The sequence below is a fragment of the Cherax quadricarinatus genome, chromosome 83 (assembly GCF_038502225.1).
Source record: "Cherax quadricarinatus isolate ZL_2023a chromosome 83, ASM3850222v1, whole genome shotgun sequence".
Lineage (NCBI taxonomy): Eukaryota > Metazoa > Arthropoda > Malacostraca > Decapoda > Parastacidae > Cherax > Cherax quadricarinatus.
The window spans coordinates 18,495,089-18,520,883 of NC_091374.1; the positions used below are offsets into that span (position 1 = coordinate 18,495,089).

Consider the following 25,795-nt stretch of genomic DNA (forward strand, 5'->3'; position numbering starts at 1 on the left):
TTTTATATATTAAATATAATTTAAAGGATTTTTTCATGCCTAAATTTATAAAATATTGCATAATAAGTTTGGTATTGTGATATATATATAATGTCGACAAAAAGATACGTCTTCCTGGATAATGAATTATTTTCCTAATTTAAATTATTTTCCTCAAATTGATATAGTATAATATTTTGTATTGGGTAAAATAAAATGTAAATATAGAAAATTACAGAAGTGAAAACGGACATAATTTTAGAGAAGAAAGAAAGTTAAGTATCGTAGTTTCTTCCTCAATATAACAAAAATTAATATTTTTAAGTAAAATAAAATAAATTATAAAAGCATAAAATTACAAGATAAGTGAAAAATGGGACAATTTTAGAGAAGATAAGAGAATGTTAAGATGGTGTGGTTGTTTACCTGGAGGAGCAGCAACAGTGGCAGTCCATGTTGTTATTATCCTCTCTTACACCTCATAATGGGCAAGGTAATACACCTCAGGCTCCTCTACAACCCTTCATACAACACCCACCTCACACCGGGTTATAAAACTCCCATAAAAGAGCCATCAGCCAGGTTATGGTGCAATATATAACTGCGTTTTCCTCACTTTGCATCTCTCGGCATTGTTTATGTTTTTACTTCATAATTCTAGTTTTTTTAATCTTTCTGGTAGTTTAACATCTTTTATTCTAAGTTTATTTGTCATTTTGCCGAGCGTTAGGACTTTTGATATATTTAATGTCCGATATTGCTCAAGGTTGTTCATGCCATGATAAGAGTTCAAAGTTCAGTGTTGGTCTCCATCACTCACTTTATTGTGGTTGCAGGGGTCGAGACTCAGCTCCTGGCCCCGCCTGTTAGTCTCCAGACTGCTGTGGTATCTGAGGACTACAGTGAGTCTCCAGACTGCTGTGGTATCTGAGGACCACTGTGAGTCTCCAGACTACTGTGGTATCTGAGGACCACTGTGAGTCTCCAGACTACTGTGGTATCTGAGGACCACTGTGAGTCTCCAGACTGCTGTGGTATCTGAGGACCACTGTGAGTCTCCAGACTACTGTGGTATCTGAGGACCACTGTGAGTCTCCAGACTACTGTGGTATCTGAGGACCACAGTGAGTCTCCAGGCTGCTGTGGTATCTGAGGACCACTGTGAGTCTCCAGACTGCTGTGGTATCTGAGGACCACTGTGAGTCTCCAGACTACTGTGGTATCTGAGGACCACTGTGAGTCTCCAGACTACTGTGGTATCTGAGGACCACTGTGAGTCTCCAGACTGCTGTGGTATCTGAGGACTACAGTGAGTCTCCAGACTGCTGTGGTATCTGAGGACCACTGTGAGTCTCCAGGCTGCTGTGGTATCTGAGGACCACTGTGAGTCTCCAGACTACTGTGGTATCTGAGGACCACTGTGAGTCTCCAGGCTACTGTGGTATCTGAGGACCACTGTGAGTCTCCAGGCTGCTGTGGTATCTGAGGACCACTGTGAGTCTCCAGGCTGCTGTGGTATCTGAGGACCACTGTGAGTCTCCAGGCTGCTGTGGTATCTGAGGACCACTGTGAGTCTCCAGACTACTGTGGTATCTGAGGACCACTGTGAGTCTCCAGGCTACTGTGGTATCTGAGGACCACTGTGAGTCTCCAGGCTGCTGTGGTATCTGAGGACCACTGTGAGTCTCCAGGCTGCTGTGGTATCTGAGGACCACTGTGAGTCTCCAGACTACTGTGGTATCTGAGGACCACTGTGAGTCTCCAGGCTACTGTGGTATCTGAGGATCACTGTGAGTCTCCAGGCTGCTGTGGTATCTGAGGACCACTGTGAGTCTCCAGACTGCTGTGGTATCTGAGGACCACTGTAAGTCTCCAGACTACTGTGGTATCTGAGGACCACAGTGAGTCTCCAGGCTGCTGTGGTATCTGAGGACCACTGTGAGTCTCCAGGCTGCTGTGGTATCTGAGGACCACTGTGAGTCTCCAGGCTGCTGTGGTATCTGAGGACCACTGTGAGTCTCCAGACTGCTGTGGTATCTGAGGACCACTGTGAGTCTCCAGACTACTGTGGTATCTGAGGACCACTGTGAGTCTCCAGACTACTGTGGTATCTGAGGACCACTGTGAGTCTCCAGGCTGCTGTGGTATCTGAGGACCACTGTGAGTCTCCAGGCTGCTGTGGTATCTGAGGACCACTGTGAGTCTCCAGACTACTGTGGTATCTGAGGACCACTGTGAGTCTCCAGGCTACTGTGGTATCTGAGGACCACTGTGAGTCTCCAGGCTACTGTGGTATCTGAGGACCACTGTGAGTCTCCAGGCTGCTGTGGTATCTGAGGACCACTGTGAGTCTCCAGACTGCTGTGGTATCTGAGGACCACTGTGAGTCTCCAGACTAATGTGGTATCTGAGGACCACTGTGAGTCTCCAGGCTGCTGTGGTATCTGAGGACCACTGTGAGTCTCCAGACTACTGTGGTATCTGAGGACCACTGTGAGTCTCCAGACTACTGTGGTATCTGAGGACCACTGTGAGTCTCCAGACTACTGTGGTATCTGAGGACCACTGTGAGTCTCCAGGCTACTGTGGTATCTGAGGACCACAGTGAGTCTCCAGACTGCAATGGTATCTGAGGACCACTGTGAGTCTCCAGACTGCTGTGGTATCTGAGGACCACTGTGAGTCTCCAGACTACTGTGGTATCTGAGGACCACTGTGAGTCTCCAGACTACTGTGGTATCTGAGGACCACTGTGAGTCTCCAGGCTGCTGTGGTATCTGAGGACCACTGTGAGTCTCCAGGCTGCTGTGGTATCTGAGGACCACTGTGAGTCTCCAGGCTGCTGTGGTATCTGAGGACCACTGTGAGTCTCCAGACTACTGTGGTATCTGAGGACCACTGTGAGTCTCCAGACTACTGTGGTATCTGAGGACCACTGTGAGTCTCCAGGCTACTGTGGTATCTGAGGACCACTGTGAGTCTCCAGGCTACTGTGGTATCTGAGGACCACAGTGAGTCTCCAGGCTACTGTGGTATCTGAGGACCACAGTGAGTCTCCAGGCTGCTGTGGTATCTGAGGACCACTGTGAGTCTCCAGGCTGCTGTGGTATCTGAGGACCACTGTGAGTCTCCAGACTACTGTGGTATCTGAGGACCACTGTGAGTCTCCAGACTACTGTGGTATCTGAGGACCACTGTGAGTCTCCAGGCTACTGTGGTATCTGAGGACCACTGTGAGTCTCCAGGCTACTGTGGTATCTGAGGACCACTGTGAGTCTCCAGGCTACTGTGGTATCTGAGGACCACTGTGAGTCTCCAGGCTACTGTGGTATCTGAGGACCACTGTGAGTCTCCAGGCTGCTGTGGTATCTGAGGACCACTGTGAGTCTCCAGACTGCTGTGGTATCTGAGGACCACTGTGAGTCTCCAGACTGCTGTGGTATCTGAGGACCACTGTGAGTCTCCAGACTACTGTGGTATCTGAGGACCACTGTGAGTCTCCAGGCTACTGTGGTATCTGAGGACCACTGTGAGTCTCCAGACTGCTGTGGTATCTGACCCCTCAAGGAAGGTTCCTTGATGTTGGTGAGGGGCTCTTGATTTAGGGAATTGGATCTGTGCTCCAGTTCCCCAAATTAAGCCTGAATGCCTTCCACATCCCCCCCCCCCGGCGCTGTATAATCCTCCGGGTTTAGCGCTTCCCCCTTGATTATAATAATAATAATAATAATAATAATAATAATAATAATGTGGTATCTGAGGACCACTGTGAGTCTCCAGACTGCTGTGGTATCTGAGGACCTCAGTGAGTCTCCAGACTGCTGTGGTATCTGAGGACCACTGTGAGTCTCCAGGCTACTGTGGTATCTGAGGACCACTGTGAGTCTCCAGGCTACTGTGGTATCTGAGGACCACTGTGAGTCTCCAGGCTGCTGTGGTATCTGAGGACCACTGTGAGTCTCCAGACTGCTGTGGTATCTGAGGACTACAGTGAGTCTCCAGGCTACTGTGGTATCTGAGGACCACTGTGAGTCTCCAGGCTACTGTGGTATCTGAGGACCACAGTGAGTCTCCAGACTGCTGTGGTATCTGAGGACCACTGTGAGTCTCCAGACTGCTGTGGTATCTGAGGACCACTGTGAGTCTCCAGACTGCTGTGGTATCTGAGGACCACAGTGAGTCTCCAGACTGCTGTGGTATCTGAGGACCACAGTGAGTCTCCAGACTGCTGTGGTATCTGAGGACCACAGTGAGTCTCCAGACTGCTGTGGTATCTGAGGACCACAGTGAGTCTCCAGACTGCCGTGGTATCTGAGGACCACTGTGAGTCTCCAGACTGCCGTGGTATCTGAGGACCACTGTGAGTCTCCAGACTGCCGTGGTATCTGAGGACCACTGTGAGTCTCCAGACTGCTGTGGTATCTGAAGACCACTGTGAGTCTCCAGACTGCTGTGGTATCTGAGGACCACTGTGAGTCTCCAGGCTACTGTGGTATCTGAGGACCACTGTGAGTCTCCAGGCTACTGTGGTATCTGAGGACCACTGTGAGTCTCCAGGCTACTGTGGTATCTGAGGACCACAGTGAGTCTCCAGACTGCTGTGGTATCTGAGGACCACAGTGAGTCTCCAGACTGCTGTGGTATCTGAGGACCACAGTGAGTCTCCAGACTGCTGGGGTATCTGAGGACCACAGTGAGTCTCCAGACTGCTGTGGCCTGAGGTGGCACTAGTCTCCAGACATCTCTGGCCTCTGGGTCACCCTAGTCTCTAGAGTACAGTTATTTGCAATATGGCTTGGAAAAGATTTATAACAAAAGGCTTAATTTCTATGAAGTCTTGCAAAACAATGTAGAGAGTTATTTCAAACAAACCAACTTAAAATGCCTAATTACAGACATATGGATGTTTAAGTTACAATCCTCTAGAAAAATTGTAAAGTATTAAAGCAGATTTTTAAAGATTTGAAAGAAAGACTGAAAGGAAGTTTGAATAAATGTATATTAGAATGCCAAGGGATGTTTGAACACAAAATGAGAGCAGTGCTGTGTTATCATGTGTGTTACTGTTACCATAATATATTTTTTGACAATTCCAAATTAGTTATTTAATTTGATACTTTAGTATAATTATATGAAGAAGCATGGTAAATTACAGAATCCTAGCCAATTCCATCATTTCCAAACTTTAATGTAGTTGAAGGCCAGTTTAGTATTCGCATACAGTATTTCATGTCCAAGTCAGTGGTAATCTATAAATTGCTTGATCTTGTTTATGGCACTGCCATTTATAGAGGTCAGGTTACTATAAGTTTTTCAAGTTTAAAGAGGCAGGCTATTTAATTTTCCTAGTCATTCAAATGAGTGTTTTTTTTATAAAATATTGCTTTAGTGGAAATATCAATATGATTTTTTTAAAACAGTCTCAAGAACTGGTTGTATATTGTTTATGACTATACTTCTATGATGATGCTATCTTTCAGAATAAGAGAGATTACCAAGTAGATGAGATGGAGTCGTATGGGTACACAAGTAACTCGAGTCATAGTTCTTCAAGTAGCAGCAGCAGTGGTTCTGGGTCCAGTGACAGTGAAAACAGTACCAGCACTGAAAGAGAGAGAAAAAAGAAGAGAGTGAAAAAGAAAGGCTCCAAGCCTAAAAAAGAGAAAAGATTAAAAAAAAGTACAAGTGGTGGAAGTGAGGATGAGGAAACAGAAAATGATGATACCAGAGAAAAAAAGAAGAGAACGAAGCATGCGAAACACAGAAGTGAAGTAGATGAAAGGTACACAGATGATTATGAAGCTAGAGATGACCGAAAGCATCATAATAGTCGGAAACACAAACATCATCGCAAGCACAAACACAAACATCGACACCACAAACACCATCGCAGTGAAGAGCGGCAAGAGAGAAGGAGAGAAGGATCTGTAGAGAGAACTGAAGTGAGAAGAGGAAGAGATGGTGAAGAAAGAAAATATAAAGATAGGCTAGAATATGACAAATCAGAAAGGGAGAGGAGAGTGGACAAAGGTACTGAAAGAAAAGATAAGAGAGAAGAAAGAAAACAGAAAGATAGATATGAGAGCAGGTTTGTGGTTTATTTCAGTGAAATAGTTTTTGTATTAAACTATTTAATGGCAGGTATTTAATAGTTATAGTCATGTGGGGGGAAGGGAAGGCAGCCCATGTAAACAACTTCTGAGTATATATTAACCTGCAAACTATAAAAATGTATAGTCCTGTTTATCTGTTGATGAGAAGTGAATATTGCTTTATAATGATTTGCACATTAGGATACCTATTTAATATAATGATTTTATGATGAGCACTGTAATATGAAAAGAAAAAAAAAAAATTTTCCCTTTGGTAAACTGTCTTGCATGAAGGTGAGAGTTTCTTGTGCCATTGTGAAGAGTAACAAACTAAACCCATAATAAAACGCTGTTAAGGAATTTTGCTGTGAATGACAATGAAATGCTGTGACTTATGAAGTTGCAATAAGATGATTGCAAACAAAGCACAGAACGTGTGGGGTTTGAACCTATGGCCAATACTTATGTACTGGCCTGGAGTTTTAGGACTCGCTTGCTTTGGGTTCAAATCCTGCCCATTCTGCGGTTTGAAATGCTCTGATTACAATGACATATACAGTATGTTAATAAAATATACTGTATATCTTACAAATACTGTACCAGTATGAAAGTGTGTTGTACAGTACTGTATTTTGTATGTAGTTCAGATTCAGCAGTAAGTTACAAGACAGTATATCGGAAATGTTTTGAATTAATAGACTTCAGCAGGGCTGCATGGGTAGAAGAACCCATGCAGCCCTGCCCTTGGTCACAGGTTTGTTAATCTAATGTTTCTTGCACCAAAGTGTGTGTCTTGCAGTTAGCAGATTGGAGGGGGGGGGGATGATCTACTGCCACATACACAAGTAGTAATTCACCACACCAGTGAGTAATAAAAAAATTGTAAGGTTGGTCATCTCCCTTAAAAGCAAAGTAAAATAAATTAGGAAACATTGCCATCATTCATTTTATAGGTGTCTTACCAGAAGTATGCAGCTTTCACAATTCAAATAAACCTCTGAACAGCAATGTCCCTACTGTCCTTCAGAGTGAGGGTATTTCCCACCTCCAGTACTCAGATCTGGCCTATTAGTACATGTCATGATGATCATTTTTTGGTCTTTTACTTTCATTTGTCATCAAAATGTCTTTAGTAGGGCCTTGCATGAAACTTTGTGATATACTTTTTAAAAATTATGTGGTATAATTAATTTTGAGGGAGTCATGGGTAAGACAGAGTAGAAAATTTGACAAGTGTGCAACATCTGAGTATCTTTATTGTAGACATTTCACCATCCAGTGGCTTTATCAATACAAATTGTAATAATACGATTGCAAACAAACCATAACAAGGACGGGGTTAGAACCCGCTGTAAGAGAGCCACAAAACTCCAGACCGACACGCTAGGCAGTGGGCCAGCTGGCTACATTAAGATTCTTCCAACTAGGTATATTCCTGTGGTGTATAAATATACAGTACCTAGTTGGATGAATCTTAATGTAGCCAGCTGGCCCAGTGGCTAGTGCATTGGTCTTGAGTTTTATGGCTCTCTTATAGCGGGTTCTAACCCTGCCTGTGGTATGGTTTTTTCAAGAAGATAATTGAAAGATAGAATCATATACAAAAGATGAGGTAATCAGTCCCTCACCCTTAGAGTTGGTGAAGAGCACTGTAGTCATTAAGAGTCTGGAGCACAGGCAAGAAGGCTGGCTCTTATATACCGGCATCAGGTGGTAAGGGACGGGTAGCAGATGAAGACATTATCTCTGGTAGGTAGGATTTCCCAGTGGAAGCAGGTCATACCTGAAGGATGGGCCAGTAGTAATAAAGAAGGTTGTGGAGATGTCCTCTGAACCAAGATTTCATGATGTTGCAGTGTCTGACAAGTTGTACACGAATGGTATACAATACCGACAAGATGAAAATTAGACATGCGCAGCATCTGGGTATCTTTATTGTATACCCTTCACGACTACAGGGCTCTTCAACTCCAAGGCTGAGAGATTGATTATCTCATCTTTTGTATGTGGTTCTACTGTCTTCCAATTATGGCTTTGAATTTGTATTTTTAACCCTTTGAGGGTTTTCGTCGTACTAGTACGTCTTACGCGTAGGGGTTTTTGACGTACTAGTACTCATAAATTCTAGCGACCTCAAATCTAGTGGGAGAAAGCTGGTAGGCCTTCATATGAAAGAATGGGTCTATGTGGTCAGTGTGCACAGTCTAAAAAAAATCCTGCAGCACACGGTGCATAATGAGAAAAAAAAAACTTTTTCCATTTTTTTTTAATAAATCAGCGACTTTGCAGTGTATTTTCGTATAGTATTTATTGTTGTATTCTAGTTTTCTTGGTCTCATTTTATAGAATGGAAGACATATTACTGAAATTGAGATGATTTTGACTGGTTTTACAATGAAAGGTGCCTTGAAATTGAGCTCAAAGTAGCAGAAATGTTCGATTTTTACCAAACTTCAAAAGTAAACAAATCATGCCAAGCGTGCAATACACGTCAACTGGTGAGTCTAATATTCTTTCACAAGTGCACCAATAATATTTATACCATTTTTTACACTAATGCAGTAGTCTGCATAACAGTAAATCTTATATTTTTTGTGAGAATAAAAATTCAAAGTGGAAAGCAAAAGAATATAAGAGGGGCCTTGAGACGTGACTAATGACTAGAGGAAATGTCATTTTAGTGCCAGGAATGTCTTTCTTGTTTATTCTGGACCCTATTCCGAAATTGGCATCTTTTGAAATTTGTGTGAAATTGGCAAAATTGCTAAATTCTGACCACTGTACTGGATAGTTGAATTTATAAATGGGTGGTTTCTTGCACCCATTCGATAGAAAAAATGGAGGTCTAGCGAAATATTCATGTTTTTTGTCGACTAGTACAGTGAAATTGGCCGAAAATGGGGCTCAAAGTGGGCAAAATCGCCGATCCGTAAACATCGCCGAGACCGCTAACTTTGCGAGAGCATAATTCCGTAAGTTTTCTATCAAATTTCAAACTTTTGGTGTCGTTATGATCGGGAAAAGATTCTCTATCTTTTCATAAGAGAAAATAATTTTTTTTTTTTTTTAAATTTGGCCGACCCTGAGAACGAGTTTCGGAGAGGGCCTGTCGACCCTCAAAGGGTTAAAGCCACTAGATGGCAAAACGTCTACAATAAAGATACTCAGATGCTGTACATGTCTGATTTTCATCTTGTCAGTATTGTATACCATTCATGTAAAAGGCAGAGTAGGATTGCAGAGGAAAAAGGAGGATTGAGGAAGAGCTTACACTGCTTGCTTTGAAATATGTAAGTAATAAATACTCAGAGGTAAGGAACTGTTTGTTGCACTCATGCTTACTGAAGTGTTTAGGCATTTAGAAAGGATAGAGCAAAATAGGGTGTCAAAGAAGGTGTATAAATCTGAAATGGAATATAGGAGGGGGTATGGGTTATCCCAAGAGGAAAGACGAAGACAATATAGGTGTTGAGTGCTTGGGGCTTGAGCATCCTGCAGGCTTCTGCAAATATGTTAAATCAGAGTGGAGAAAAGTGGTTTTCATGGCTTGATATGCTTGAACGTGAGGAATGCAACATTTCTGAAGGGATTCAAGGACACCAGTTAGCTGGATTCGAGTCCTGGAGGCAGGACATTTAGTGCCTATGCACTGAAGGAGGGGTGAGGATGTTGCAGTTCAGAGGGTTTTACATCTGAATTACAATGTCTGTTCACTGCTTTTAAGATTGAATAAATGATGGTGAATGTATTTTTTTTTTTATCCCTCCATGGTAGGATATAAGTGTGGTATTAAAAAACAAATTGGAAGTTTCTGGTATTGAATACTGTATTTCAGAAGCATTTGCTTTTGTTTGTTAATTTTGATTGTTGATGCTTTGATTTTTGTATCATGGGATTTTTTTTCAGTAGTTAATTTCTCTGTATTAATGTTTGTTTGGATAATTAATCTCAAAAAATAATTATTAACAAGTAGATTTTTATACATGTTATATGCTCTATTTCTAATAGATTAAATGTTGAATTTAGTATTACTAAAGTTAGTAATCTTGTTAATTGGGCTTGTTTTAACTGGCCATCTCCCACCAAGGTAGGATGATCAGACAAAAAAAAAAATCACCATCATTCACTCTGTCGCTATCTTGCCAGAGGCATGGTGATACTACATCTCAGATGCCCATTGAAACTGTAAATATTCCCTGCTCCTTCTTCAGAGTGCAGGCACTGTACTTCCCACCTCCAGGAATCAAGTACAACTAACTGGTTTCCTTGATTCCCTTTTCACAAAATGTTACCTTGCTCACTCCGACAGCCTCCACTCCTATCTTACATGCTCCTGTTTAAATTTATTAATGATTTGTTTGACAGCTTAGTTTCACTGTTTATGTTCAGCACATAAATTATTAATTTTTAGAGGTGCAGTGAATTATTAATGACCCTGTTTTATCACAGGCAGGTGAAAAGCAAGTGGGATGAGGAGGATGATACTCAGTATGATGCTAACAAGCACATCAAAGTAGAAATGGACTTGGATGAAGATACTAGTAGAGAGCAGACCAGCAAGAGATCAGATGATGACCGTAGGAAGCACAAAATTAAGAAAGAAACTGGAAGAAGCCGCCAAGAAACTGACAGGGAACAGATGTCTCAGAATGGCCGGTGAGTAAGATTGCATTTCTTGACAGCCTTTCATTCCTAAGCATTATTATGAAGTTAGGTTTAGGAATAATAAACTAGTAGGTGAAACACATTAAATGAAGAACAAGTCAGAATAACATGGCTGGAACAATTCAAAAATAATCCTACCCTAAGAGCAAAACTAGATTACTAAGTCTATCCAGAACCATTGATGAGAGTCCAGGATGAACTGATGTAATCAAAGCATCCTCTAAAGTTTAAGCTATTGGAAAATTGGTTTCATACACCTGTTTAAAACCCTTTCTTGATGTGACAATATTAGAAGAGCTATATGCTTTCTTTTATATAGTAATGTACTCATTGTTAACAGAACAGCAGTTTGCTTATTTTGATGGGCCTTTTTTCAAGAATTTTCCTGAAATTTTTGTTTTTGTACATATCAATTTTGTGTGTAAGCTCTGAGAAGCACTAAAAGAAATGCAGTCTGTGAGTATATCTATGATACTTGTAGTACCCTCCCCTCCCTTTCCTTTTACTGAATCTCATTGCCTCCCATTTTCTTGGTTCTTTATGACCCTTATTTGTTTAGCAGTCTTCCCAAAATGTAATTAAGTAGCACTAGTAATAGGTCCTTAGATCAGTTTTCAAATAATTATTCACATACTCACTGTCTCCTGTGCATGTGCACTTGTTTTGCTGATTTACAATGAAGGTCCTAACCTCCATACAGCTGCTTGTTTCACTCTTTGATGACATTTTTTAACAAGGATAATTTTCATTTTATATGTAAACATTCAGCTTGCTTCCCTTTCCTGAAGAACAATGATCCACATTCTTATTGCCTAACACAGATTTTTCATTCTTCTCAGAATGCCATGTTCAGTGTGCTTAACTGGACCTACAGTGGGAACATGAGCTCTTAGTGTTGAGTGCGTTATCAATGGCTTCAAAATATGAACACCACCTAAATCTTCTTCCCATCTACATATAATGTAATCTCAAAAAAGGTCTATTCTACACTCAGTATTTCACTCTTTCTTCACAGTGATATCTCTGTATTTTATGGTAGATGATCGTTTGACAGTTTCTATGCCTAGTGATAGCTCTCCTTCACAGCTAGTAACCCAAGCACAGGCCAGCACAAAAACACACTAGCTCCTCATCTGAGCACTTGATAAGGCCTTGTATGACCCAGATCACTACTTATATGCATCAGAATTGTGAAGATGACATCCTACCATTCATGATAGCAGTGGCGATACCACTGGTATTCAGGCCTATTTCCAAGCCATAATATACTGTGGCTGGAACAAATGTGGGTTATTTGTGACTTGGCCACTCCAGGTTTATCCCTCCCTCACATTTTGTGCTAGGGTCATTCCAGTATCCTTATACACTGCTTGCCACATCTAGACAAAGATTTAGAAGTTCAATCCTGCATTCATTTGGACTGTGAAAGTTAATATTTCTACTGTTACTCCTCATGGAGGCATTTTACTACATTTTGTCTGAAGATACTTTGATTTTCTAGCTCATTAATTTTGGTAGTTTCATTCATTCTTGATATTTCTTTGGTTGGCCAGTACAAAAATTGATGCTTAATATGATTTCATAGCTGAGAGTGGCTTTGGCTCATCAACAGGTTGGGGTATGTTTAGGATTACTGCACAAGTTTTCCTGGCTTGGGATTCTCTCTCTTACACCACCCTCACCATCTCTTTTTGACTCTCAATGTGACTTTCAAAGAAAATCATTTCATCTCACACACCTTTGCACTGGACTTCCTCCAGTGATCTGGATCACAGGTCAGTCAAGAGGCTCCCACCACAGGAAGGGCACTGTTTCCATAAATGTATTTTCTCCAAACAAGTCATTTGGATGTTAGGAGGTGGCACTAGGTACATTGTTCAGTGTGGATGGCTTTCTATGCTTCCTTGGCTCAATCTGTAACATAAGTGTTGTTTGTGTTCATTTCCACAGGAGCCATACCCTCTGTTGAACCTCCCTGTGTATTTTTTATTTGCTCTGTACTGGGAAAGTCACTACATGATTATTCACCAGGAATTTCAGTTAACTTCTGTTTCCACCTACTGGGCACAACTGCTCATTCGTGGCAGTGCTGTTGGGTCTTGTGACAGTCCATTGGCTCTTCACCCAAGTTTGTCAAGATTCTCATGACCTTCACTTTTCCTGTTCAATTATTTCTTGACTACATCATGGTGGTACTGTAGACTTGTTTTCACTCATAATATCTGCCGCCTTTGGTGCAGATGAGAAGTTGTTTTGGACTCTGGGGTTCCTCGTCTGTATCTGTATATTCAAACTCACTCTAACCCCATGGTTGCCTTGATTGGGAATTCAGCTTGACCTTGCCTAGCTGTGATCAGTGGTTCCACTGGAGAAACAGAGTGCCAACAGATTTTCCTTTGGTGTTACTTTACCAGTCCTCATATGACCCACATGATATAATCAGTTGTGTGATGTTTCATTTTCTTAGCTTGTACCCTACCTCCAGGACATCTGTTCCTGACTTTGATAATAAGATTGATGATTTAGTTCTCCTCCTCCATAGGGGTATGACAGTTATCCCTCCATTTGGCTCTACAATGCTGATTGCTACCAGTTTCAGTGATCAGCATTTTCCCTGCTATCTGGGAGACCAGCTTGTACAAAATACCCTTCCTAGATACCCAGGACCTGTATAATGTATAATGGATCCTTTGCTCTCGTCTAACAATTCTGTGATGTAAATCACCCATATCACAGGTTATGTGTTCTAGTCTCAGTGCTCTGCACTCTGTGTTCTTCATAGTCTTTAACTGTCTCTGCCATGGTTTTGGGTACTAGTAACTGAATTTCTACTAGTGGTTCATTGAACCTGAACACACACACTAATGTACAGTGTATAACACTTGAAAACAATGAAGAAACTGCTTTCTGTGAAGGGTTTCACAGTTCAGTCTCCAGCACCTCACTCTATCAGCTCTCCTGCCTGGCTGTACAGAATGATGCTTGGGGTCTACTTAATGAGTCAGCAAGGGAGAGCAAGTGTTCATGAGCACCAGAGAGTGAAAATGAAAGTAAAACTGGGTAAAAAAAAAAACTTGTACAGGCAGGTTGCTTTTGGTTTATCTATTAATGGTTCATGGAACTTAAACACAGAAAGTAGTTATTCATTTTTCAATACAGTAATACAATACAGTAAACACTCAATATAATGGACTTGTGAAACAACAGGTAAACTACACTTGGTTAAGTGTACTTTTAATTCCTCTCTCTGTAAATTGTGTATATAGCTATTTTAAGTATACAGTAGAGTACTTAAGTGCTTTTTCTGTTATTTTGAACATTAGTGAACCCTCAAATTAACAGGCTACTAAGGGGGAGAGGGTGTACATTATTGTTGACTGTCGGTGGATTCTGAATTGTAAAATTTATTTTTCATGCGCGTAACTAAAGGGGGAGGTAGGAAGTACAGTGCCTGCACTCTGATGGATGGTTAGGGGATGTTGCAGTTTGAAGGGGCATCTGAGCTGTAATGTCAGTGCACCTCTGGCAATACGGTGATGGAATGAGTGATGGTGACAGTGTTTCTTCTTTTTTAGGTTACCCCACCTCAGTGGTAGATGATCAGTGTCTTAAAAAAAAAAATGGATAAAGTTTGGAATCAGTGGACTTCATCTGTAGATTCCAGTGACTACTGGATACTAGAAATATTGTAATCTGTAAAACAGTATAGCACTGTACAGGAATTGTAAAGAAAATGAAATTGAAAGTACAGTAGTACTCTCATGCACAGTAGAGGATAGTATATTAATTTTACATTCCTTATGTCATAAAAAGATGAGGCATTAAGTGCTTTTCGGTAGTGGTATATCAGAATAACTTTTATTCCGAGTCAGAGTTATTGTAAAGCTCTGCTAGTGAAATTGTAAATGGCACAGTAGTAGTAGATGGATAGTATCTACAGTAAATTTAAGAATATAATCGATAAGTTTGTCCTTGCTTCTACAGTTATCAGACAGTTTCTTAACACCGTGTTTGTCACACACTCATGCCATGGAGATGCAACATTGAACCTTTCTTATTAAAGTTTCACCTTAACACTGAGATTTACATGCATCCTCTTGACACCACTACTTGCTATTGAAGCCATTGTTAATTGCACTTTACTTAGTATATTAATAGTCTCTCAAAACTCGGTAAATCCAGGGGAAATTGTAGGCCGAATGACAAGGTGTATCTACAAGCGAACGTGGGTGGCCTGTGGTTTTGGGAACAATGACAGTAGACAGGTCTTGGACAAGGACACTTTGAATTGTACTGGACAAATGTCAGAATCATTAGTCTTAGTCCTTTGATTTAGAAGACTTCCTGACAGTATTTACACTCACAATGGACAAATTATAGAATCTATGCACTCTGTCCATTTTGTCTGATGATTTCAATGTTTCACCATATTTTTGCTCATAGCTTCTGAAATTTGTTAAATGGAGTTTGTTAATTAAAGGTTTTACTGTATTCTGATTTAACAGGCACTCTGAGAATCTTCTCTACTAGCCCATTACATTAAGGGTTGATTGTATTTTTTTTTTTTAACAAGTTGGCCATCTCCCACCAAGGCAGGGTGACCCAAAAAGAAAGAAAATCCCCAAAAAGAAAATTCTTTCATCATTTAACCCTTTGACTGTTTTCGACGTATAAATACGTCTTACGAGCCAGTGTTTCTGACGTATATATACTCAATAATTCTAGCGGCTTCAAATCAAGCGGGAGAAAGCTGGTAGGCCCCCATGTGAGAGAATGGGTCTGTGTGGTCAGTGTGCACCACATAAAAAAAATCCTGCAGCACACATTGCGTAATGAGAAAAAAAAACTCGGATCGTTTTTTTGGAATAAAATGCCGACTTTAAGGTGTATTTTCGTATAGTATTTATCATTGTATTCGTGTTTTCATGGTCTTAGGTGATAAAATGGAAAACATATTACAGAAATAGAGATGATTTTCATTACTTTGACGATGAAAACGACCATGAAACTGAGCTCAAAGTAGCGGAAATGTTCGATTTTTACCAATGTTCAGGAGTAAATAAATCACACCACACGTCCAATACACGTCAACTGGGGAGTCTAATATTCTTTCACTAGTGCACTGATATTATTTATACCATTTTTACAATAATGCAGTAGCCTGCATAACAGTAAATTTTGTATTTTTTTGTATGAATAAAAAATCAAAATAGAAAGCAATAATAATATAAGAGGAGCCTAGAGATGTGACTAATGAACAGAGCATATGTTATTTTAGTGCCACAAATGTCTACCTTGTTTATTCTGGACCCTATTTTGAAATTGGCATCTTTTTTAGTTTGCGTGAAATTGGCCAAATTGCCAATTTCTGACCACCATGTTGGGTAGTCCAAATTAGTAAATGGGAGGTTTCTTGTACTCAGCTGATAGATAAAATGGAGTTCTAAAGAAATAGCTATGAGTTTGGTCAACTGGAACAATGGAATTGGCTGAAAATAGGGCTCAAAGTCAGCGAAATCGCCGATACGCATATGTCGCCAAGACCGCTAAATTCGCGGGAGCATAATTCCATGAGTTTTCGACCAAATTTCGAACTTTTGGTGTCATTACCATCGGGAAAAGATTCTCTATCATTTCATAAGAAAAAATATTTTTTTTTTTTTTTTTCAAAAATTGAGCGACATAGAATGACAGTTTCAGAGAGGGGCCTGAAACAGTCAAAAGGTTAACACTTTCACCTCACTCACACACAATCACTGTTTTTGCAGAGGTGCCCAGAACACAACAGTTTAGAAGCATATACATATAAAGATATACAGCATGTCCCTCCAAACTGCCAATATCCCAAACCCCTCATTTAAAGTGCAGGCATTGTACTTCCCGTTTCCAGTACTCAAGTCCGGCTATATAAAAATAACCGGTTTCCCTGAATCTCTTCACTAAATATTACCCTGCTCACACTCCAACAGCTTGTCAGGTCCCAAATACCATTTGTCTCCATTCACTCCTATGTAACACACTCACGCATGCTTGCTGGAAGTCCAAGCCCTTAGCCCACAAAACTTCCTTTACCCCCTTCCTCCAACTTTTTCGAGGACGACCCCTACCCCTTTTCCTGTACAGATTACTAAAAATAAGAAGAAAATTGTCTTGACTGTATTATCATTACAATAACTGCAGATTTGTTTAATCCTTTTCATGTTAACTTGATACTTGCTAATGTATTTTTCATTTATTTTCTATTTTTGTGTCTGTTTCAAATTTAACATTTTTTTATTATATTACATAAATGCATTTTATCACTGTTAACTGCAAATTCATTCTGTTTTTTTTTTTTTCAGGCCAGATTGGGGAACGAAAAATGATGTAAAGAATTTAAAGGAAGAAAATTCAGCATCTGAAGAGGACAAGCAAAAGAATAAGCCTAATATGGGACTTTCTGGGAAGTTGACTGAAGATGCCAACACTTTTAATGGTGTGGTTATCAAATATTCTCAACCACCCGAGGCCAGGAAACCCAAGCGTCGCTGGAGATGGTAAGATACCTGTCAAGTACTGACAAGCTTAATGCATTTTTCTATGGCTATTTAACCAAAAGCTGTATTGCATTTATCTTGTTTCACTTTATTTGTAAAAATATAGCAATTTCTTATTACAGTGGACCCCCGCCTTACGAACGCATCGCGTTACATTAAATCCGCCATATGAAGCATTTGAACGTAAAAATTTTGCCTCGCCTCATGATAAAAAACTCGCCTTACGTGATTCATCCTCAGCGCCAGTGTGGTCACATCTACACATACATTCAGTACATTTCACATTATCCCAGTGTTTTTAGTGCTTGTAACTGTAAAATAAGTCACCATGGACCCCAAGAAAGCTTCTAGTGCCATCCCTGTGGTAAAAAGGGCGAGAATTAGTATGGAATTGCAAAAAGAGATTAAGGAAATGTGTGCAAAATGGGTTGAACTGCAAACCTTTACGAATGAAAATCACCCTGACACAGCTACTGCAAGCCATGTTGGCAACCTGTACAATGACAATGTTATGGCCCATTTTAGGAAAGTCTTAAAGGAACGGGAGGTACAGAGCTCTATGGACAGATTTGTTGTGCGACAGAGGTCCAGTGATTCTCAAGCTGGTCCTAGTGGCATTAAAAGAAGAAGGGAAGTAACCCCAGAAAAGGACTTGCTACCTCAAGTCCTAATGGAAGGGGATTCCCCTTCTAAACAGTAACTCCCACATACTCCCCTCCTCCCATCCCATCAGTCATCACCAGATCTTCAATAAAGGTAAGTGTCATGTATTCTGTTCTTACTAGAGTAGTAATTGTGTATGTCTTCTTCAGTTTGTGTGTATTAAAATTAATATTTCATGTGGGTCTATGAAAGATGAGGTGAATCATAGAATTGATGAGGGGAAAAGAGTGAGTGGTGCACTTAGGAGTCTGTGGAGACAAAGAACTTTGTCCTTGGAGGCAAAGAGAATTCGTAGTTTGGAAGTTAGGAGGAGGTGCGGGATTACCAAAACTGTTGTCCAGAGGGCTGAGGAGGGGTTGTTGAGGTGGTTCGGACATGTGGAGAGAATGGAGCGAAACAGAATAACTTCAAGAGTGTATCAGTCTGTAGTGGAAGGAAGGCGGGGTAGGGGTCGACCTAGGAAAGGTTGGAGGGAGGGGGTAAAGGAGGTTTTGTGTGCGAGGGGCTTCGACTTCCAGCAGGCATGCGTGAGCGTGTTTGATAGGAGTGAATGGAGACAAATGGTTTTTAATACATGACGTGCTGTTGGAGTGTGAGCAAAGTAACATTTATGAAGGGGTTCAGGGAAACCGGCAGGCCGGACTTGAGTCCTGGAGATGGGGAAGTACAGTGCCTGCACTCTAAAGGAGGGGTGTTAATGTTGCAGTTTAAAAACTGTAGTGTAAAGCACCCTTCTGGCAAGACAGTGATGGAGTGAATGATGGTGAAAGTTTTTCTTTTTCGGGCCACCCTGCCTTGGTGGGAATCGACCAGTGCGATAATAAAAAAATAATAATTTTTTTTTTCATACTTTGGGGTGTCAGGAACGGATTAATTTGATTTCCATTATTTCTTATGGGAAAATTAATTCGGCTAACGATAATTTCGACTTGCAATGAGCTCTCAGGAACGGATTAATATCGTAAGGCAGGGGTCCACTGTATTTAGCATGCCGGGTCACCATCTGGAGTAGACCCGGGCCGGAAGTACCGGCAAATCCCTAATGAATGGATGAATGTATTTAGCAGTGTTGTGTTGTGACTTAATATTTGTATCATGCAAACAAACCCAGGACATTTAACCAATGACGGAATAATACCACATGTTTGCTGATACCAGTACCATCAAAACTAGCTGATACTCACCAATACTAATACACTTTAGGAGAGCTCTACATTAAACAAACTGAGGAATGATGTTGAAGACACATCAGTTGATGTCAGGCATTATCATATAACTTGATAAAGCTTTTCTCGAGTTAAACATTGTTGTAATAAGGTTTGCATGTTTTGCCTTTTCATAAAGTTGTCAGCCTCTCTCTTCCACTTACCTGTCAAGTTTATCCTGTTTTGTGGTACCTACGGTCAAATTCTTTTAAATCTTAAGCTGTCCATCATGTACTAGGTCATAGCAGTCAGAGTACATGATGTACTAGTATACACAATCCATAGTACTTTCAGACCTTTTGTTACCAACAAAATTTAGCATAGACATGAGAGAATAGGTCTGTGCAGTGAGCGTGTGCAATATAAAAAAAAATATTGTGTTCCACATAGTGCACAAATAACCCACACATTTGATGACATTTCAGTCTGACTTGGACCATTGATTAGTCACACTAACACACGAAGTTGAGGGAGCCTGTATATACTGCCTCTCTTAGGTATATACTGGTCCAAGTTGGACTGAAATGTTGTCATAAGCTTTTTCTTACGTGCGGGTTATTTGTGTATTGTTCTAGTCATGGCATTCTTTATGGTGGGAACAGCTAATCTCTGACCCTTGTTTGGATTAAAATATAGACTGGAGTGAACATCAAAATGGTATACAATACCGACAGGTTGTTAGGTAAGACACATATGCAACAGTTAGACAACTTTATTCGGAATAAAGTTGTCTAACTGTTGCATATGTGTCTTACCTAACATAGACTGGAGTGTTTTTTAGATTGGCTTTTGTAATTTTATGGGCTGTTTCTTTGTACCTGTGTATAGATCAGAAGAATGCTGTTATCTAGAAATTTTTGGTCAGTGTAACACGAAGTGGCCTCAAATTGGCGGAAATGAACGATTTTAGGTAATTTTGGGGGAGGAAGAAAGGGCAGGGGCCCCCTTACCCCCTAGTCTGTTTTAGGTATTTTTTTTATAGGTCTGCATCAATTATTGGGATTGCTTAAACCATGACCAGACTTTCTTGGTTATAGTTTATTAGCTGACAAGTGGGGGAAAAAAAAAAGGTAATTGTTTATGTTGATGGATTCAAAATGAAAGGTAGGATAGACCTGGTGACATGATTACTGAACAGAGGAAAGGTTCCTTAGCAGCTGGAGTACATAGTGCTTGTTTTGGATTGGTTTTGAATTTGAATTTGTTGAAAGTAGTTTAAAAATGGCAAAATTTTCTACTTTGTTTTGCAGTTAATAGGGTAGCTCTGATGGCTGAATGAGCAGTTTCCTGTGATCAACGATAATATGGAGGAAATATTTGCTAGATTGGCCTAAAATAGTCCTCATTATGGGTGAAATTACTGAATGCAAATTGCTTCTAGACCTCCAACATTGCACCTGTGTAATTCTGTATTTCTTAAATTTTTTTTATGGAATTTTCATTGCATTTATGGAATTTGAAAAGGCATATGATAGGGGAGAGGGGAGCAGTATGGCAGATGTTGCAAGTGTATGGAAAAGGTAGTGAGTTACTAAATGCTGTAAAGAGTTTTTATGAGGATAGTGAGGCTCAGGTTAGGGTGTGTAGAAGAGAGGGAGACTACTTCCCAGTAAAAGTAGGTCTTAAACAGGGATGTGTAATGTCAGCATAGTTGTTTAACATATTTATAGATGGGGTTGTAAAAGAAGTAAATGCTAGGGTATTGGGGAAAGGGGTGAGAATAAATTATGGGGAATTGAATACAAAATGGGATTTGACACAGTTACATTTTGCTGATGATACTGTGCTTTTGGAGGATTCTAAAGAAAAGTTCCAAAGGTTAGTGGACAAATTTGGGAGGGTGTGTAAAGGTAGAAAGTTGAAAGTGAATTTACATATGAGTAAGGTAATGGGGAGATCAAACGATTTAGATAAAGAAAAGTTGGATATCACATTAGAGGAAGGGAGTATGGAAGAAGTGAATGTTTTCAGATATTTGGGAGTTGACTTGTCAGCAGATGGGTTTATGAAGGATGAAGTTAATCATAGAATTGATGAAGGAAGAAAGGTGAGTGGGGCATTGAGGTATCTGTGGAGACAAACAACGTTATCCATGGTGGCAAAGAAGGGAATGTACAAGGGTATAATGGTACCAACACTCTTATATGGGTGTGAAGTATGAGTTGTAAATGCTGCAGCGAGGAGGCGGCTGAAGGCAGTAGACATGTCCTGTCTAAGGGTAATGTGTGGTGTAAATATTATTCAGAGAATTTGTAGTGTGGAAATTAGGAGGAGGTGTGGAGTTACTAAAAGTATTAGTCAGAGGGCTGAAGAGGGGCTGTTGAGATAGTTTGGTCATCCAGAGAGGATGGAACAAAGTAGAATGACTTGGAGAGTGTATAAATCTGTAGGGTAAAGAAGGCGGGGTAGGGGTCGGCCCCCAGAAGGTTGGAGGGAAGGTTAAAGGAGGTTTTGTGGGCGAGGACTTCCAGCAAGCATGCGTGAGCGTGTTAGATAGGATTGAATGGAGACAAACGGTTTTTGGGACCTGATGAGCTGTTAGAGTGTGAGCAAGGTAATATTGTGTGAAGGGATTCAGGAAAACCGGTTAGCCGAACTTGAGTCCTGGAAATAGGAAGTACAATGCCTGCACTTTAAAGGAGGGGTTTGGGATATTGGCAGTTTGGAGGGACATCTGAACTGTTGTATCTGGGCGTCTCTGCAAAGACTGATTATGTATGAGTGATGATGAAAGTGTTGAATGATGATAAAAGTTTTTTCTTTCTTTTTGGGTCACCCTGCCTCGGTGAGAAACAACCGACTTGTTGAAAAAAAAAACTTTAGAAGGTAATTTTTTTTTTTTAATTTGTGTAAACACAGGGGGCTTTCGTATTGAGGGGTGTGGACAATTTACGAGTTAAATTTTATTTTACCTTTTATTGTGCCCTTCAAGAAGGGTGCCTTCATGCTGGTGAAGAGCTCCTGACTTGGTGAACTGGAGCTGCTCCCAGGCACTGTGAAACCCCGTTATGTTTGTGCCCATCTCTCACCTTTACATATTGAAGTATCTTTCTCTTTCTGTGATGGAGCATTCTGATCTTTGTGTGCTGCTTTGCATCACTTGATCAAAATCATATTGATAAATCTTTCTTAAGCTTAGTATTGCAGGTAATGACTGGAAGACAGCATCTCTCTTATGTAGAGGAAACATCAGAGTGCAAAAAAAAAAAAAAGTTTTGAGTTTGTGATTTAGGAAAGCGTGGCAGAACTGATGATTAATCTGTGCTGATTTGACATTGGAAAGAGCAAGTAAAAGGAGAAAAACTTCTACCTTGTAGAATAGTGGTAGTGCATTTGGGTCACAGTTGAATCCAGATTCAGTCAATGGAAGTCTCTTTATATTACTCTTGTTACCTTGCAGTAAATAGGTACCTAGGTATTAGTTGACTGTTATGGGTTACATCCTTAGAGGTGAACTAGGTACCCCAATGGGTTACCAATAAACCACATTTCATTTTTAATTACTGTGTTATTAGCTCTAGGGTTGATAATGTTAGTTTTCTTTGTCTTCTACTTTCATTAATTTTTCCCCCAAAATTAATTAATATGTAATAGTAAAGTATAACACGTGCTTATATTCATTTATACAGGTATATATTCAAAGGTGAAGAGGACCTTCCATTTCTTCCACTACACCGTCAGAGTGCTTACCTTATTGGCCGTGATCGCAAGGTGGCAGACATTCCAACCGACCACCCGTCCTGCTCTAAACAACACGCCGTCCTGCAGTACCGACTTGTTGCATATAATAGAGAAGATGGAACCAAAGGTGAAGTGTTACAATGGCTTAAGTATGATTTTTATTTTTCACACCTAGGTAGGGCTACTCAAAAAAGAGGAAACCCATTCACCATCATTCATTCAATTACAGGTCTCCCTCAACATTCACGTTTTCAACTTTCACGGGCTTCACACATTCGCGAATTCCCAACTGCCAAATTCCCAGCCACCAAATTCCCAGCCACCAAATTCCCAGCCGCCAAATCATATTTAAGTTTCCCGCCACCTGCGAGTCCCTACTACCCTCCCTCCGACCCCCGCAACTGGCAGCCAGCCCTCCCACCACTCAGTGTGGTGAGTGTTTTGTTTGTTCATTATTTGCTATTAAACTACAGTATAAATAATGTAAACCCATTCATGACTGCATATTGGAATGGCTATTCGGACAGGTATTAGACGATGACATCATGTGTTTACTCTTGAACATTGCAAAGAATTAAACATTTCTGCTACAGCTAATAATAACAATAATAATAATAAATATGTTGTGTAGTAGGTTGGTAGACAGCAACCACCCAGGGAAGTACTACCGTCCTGCCAGATGACTGTGAAACAGAAACCTGTAACTGTTTTGCATGATGGTAGGATTGCTGGTTTCTTTTTCTGTCTCATAAACACGCTAGATAACAGTGATATCTTGCTACTCCTACTTACACTTTGGTCACACTTCACAGACACGCACATGCATATATATATACATACATCTAGGTTTTTCTCCTTTTTCTAAATAGCTCTTGTTCTTCTGTATTTCTTCTATTGTCCATGAGGAAGTGGAAAAGAATCTTTCCTCCGTAAGCCATGCGTGTCGTATGAGGCGACTAAAATGCCGGGAGCAATGGGCTAGTAACCCCTTCTCCTGTAGACACTTACTAAAAAAGAGAAGAAGAAAAACTTTATAAAACTGGGATGCTTAAATGTGCGTGGATGTAGTGCGGATGACAAGAAACAGATGATTGCTGATGTTATGAATGAAAAGAAGTTGGATGTCCTGGCCCTAAGCGAAACAAAGCTGAAGGGGGTAGGAGAGTTTCAGTGGGGGGAAATAAATGGGATTAAATCTGGAGTATCTGAGAGAGTTAGAGCAAAGGAAGGGGTAGCAGTAATGTTAAATGATCAGTTATGGAAGGAGAAAAGAGAATATGAATGTGTAAATTCAAGAATTATGTGGATTAAAGTAAAGGTTGGATGCGAGAAGTGGGTCATAATAAGCGTGTATGCACCTGGAGAAGAGAGGAATGCAGAGGAGAGAGAGAGATTTTGGGAGATGTTAAGTGAATGTATAGGAGCCTTTGAACCAAGTGAGAGAGTAATTGTGGTAGGGGACTTGAATGCTAAAGTGGGAGAAACTTTTAGAGAGGGTGTGGTAGGTAAGTTTGGGGTGCCAGGTGTAAATGATAATGGGAGCCCTTTGATTGAACTTTGTATAGAAAGGGGTTTAGTTATAGGTAATACGTATTTTAAGAAAAAGAGGATAAATAAGTATACAAGGTATGATGTAGGGCGAAATGACAGTAGTTTGTTGGATTATGTATTAGTAGATAAAAGACTGTTGAGTAGACTTCAGGATGTACATGTTTATAGAGGGGCCACAGATATATCAGATCACTTTCTAGTTGTAGCTACACTGAGAGTAAAAGGTAGATGGGATACAAGGAGAATAGAAGCATCAGGGAAGAGAGAGGTGAAGGTTTATAAACTAAAAGAGGAGGCAGTTAGGGTAAGATATAAACAGCTATTGGAGGATAGATGGGCTAATGAGAGCATAGGCAATGGGGTCGAAGAGGTATGGGGAAGGTTTAAAAATGTAGTGTTAGAGTGTTCAGCAGAAGTTTGTGGTTACAGGAAAGTGGGTGCGGGAGGGAAGAGGAGCGATTGGTGGAATGATAATGTAAAGAGAGTAGTAAGGGAGAAAAAGTTAGCATATGAGAAGTTTTTACAAAGTAGAAGTGATGCAAGGAGGGAAGAGTATATGGAGAAAAAGAGAGAGGTTAAGAGAGTGGTGAAGCAATGTAAAAAGAGAGCAAATGAGAGAGTGGGTGAGATGTTATCAACAAATTTTGTTGAAAATAAGAAAGAGTTTTGGAGTGAGATTAACAAGTTAAGAAAGCCTAGAGAACAAATGGATTTGTCAGTTAAAAATAGGAGAGGAGAGTTATTAAATGGAGAGTTAGAGGTATTGGGAAGATGGAGGGAATATTTTGAGGAATTGTTAAATGTTGATGAAGATAGGGAAGCTGTGATTGCATGTATAGGACAAGGAGGAATAACATCTTGTAGGAGTGAGGAAGAGCCAGTTGTGAGTGTGGGGGAAGTTTGTGAGGCAGTAGGTAAAATGAAAGGGGGTAAGGCAGCCGGGATTGATGGGATAAAGATAGAAATGTTAAAAGCAGGTGGGGATATAGTTTTTGGAGTGGTTGGTGCAATTATTTAATAAATGTATGGAAGAGGGTAAGGTACCTAGGGATTGGCAGAGAGCATGCATAGTTCCTTTGTATAAAGGCAAAGGGGATAAAAGAGAGTGCAAAAATTATAGGGGGATAAGTCTGCTGAGTATACCTGGTAAAGTGTATGGTAGAATTATTATTGAAAGAATTAAGAGTAAGACGGAGAATAGGATAGCAGATGAACAAGGAGGCTTTAGGAAAGGTAGGGGGTGTGTGGACCAGGTGTTTACAGTGAAACATGTAAGTGAACAGTATTTAGATAAGGCTAAAGAGGTCTTTGTGGCATTTATGGATTTGGAAAAGGCGTATGACAGGGTGGATAGGGGGGCAATGTGGCAGATGTTGCAAGTGTATGGTGTAGGAGGTAGGTTACTGAAAGCAGTGAAGAGTTT

The 25,795-nt window shown here is 40.5% G+C and overlaps 1 protein-coding gene across 1 annotated transcript in view; it reads left to right on the top strand.

Moving 5' to 3' along the window:
- The first annotated feature begins 378 nt into the window (after positions 1-378).
- LOC128702225 (uncharacterized) overlaps positions 379-25,795 on the top strand; it is a 34,842-nt gene continuing 9,425 nt past the window's right edge. The window contains exons 1-5 of the mRNA XM_053796398.2: positions 379-472; positions 5,460-6,067; positions 10,521-10,727; positions 17,078-17,272; positions 22,770-22,948. Coding sequence (XP_053652373.1) covers positions 389-472; positions 5,460-6,067; positions 10,521-10,727; positions 17,078-17,272; positions 22,770-22,948 — 1,273 coding nt within the window. The 5' untranslated portion in view covers positions 379-388. The remainder of the gene's footprint in view (positions 473-5,459; positions 6,068-10,520; positions 10,728-17,077; positions 17,273-22,769; positions 22,949-25,795) is intronic.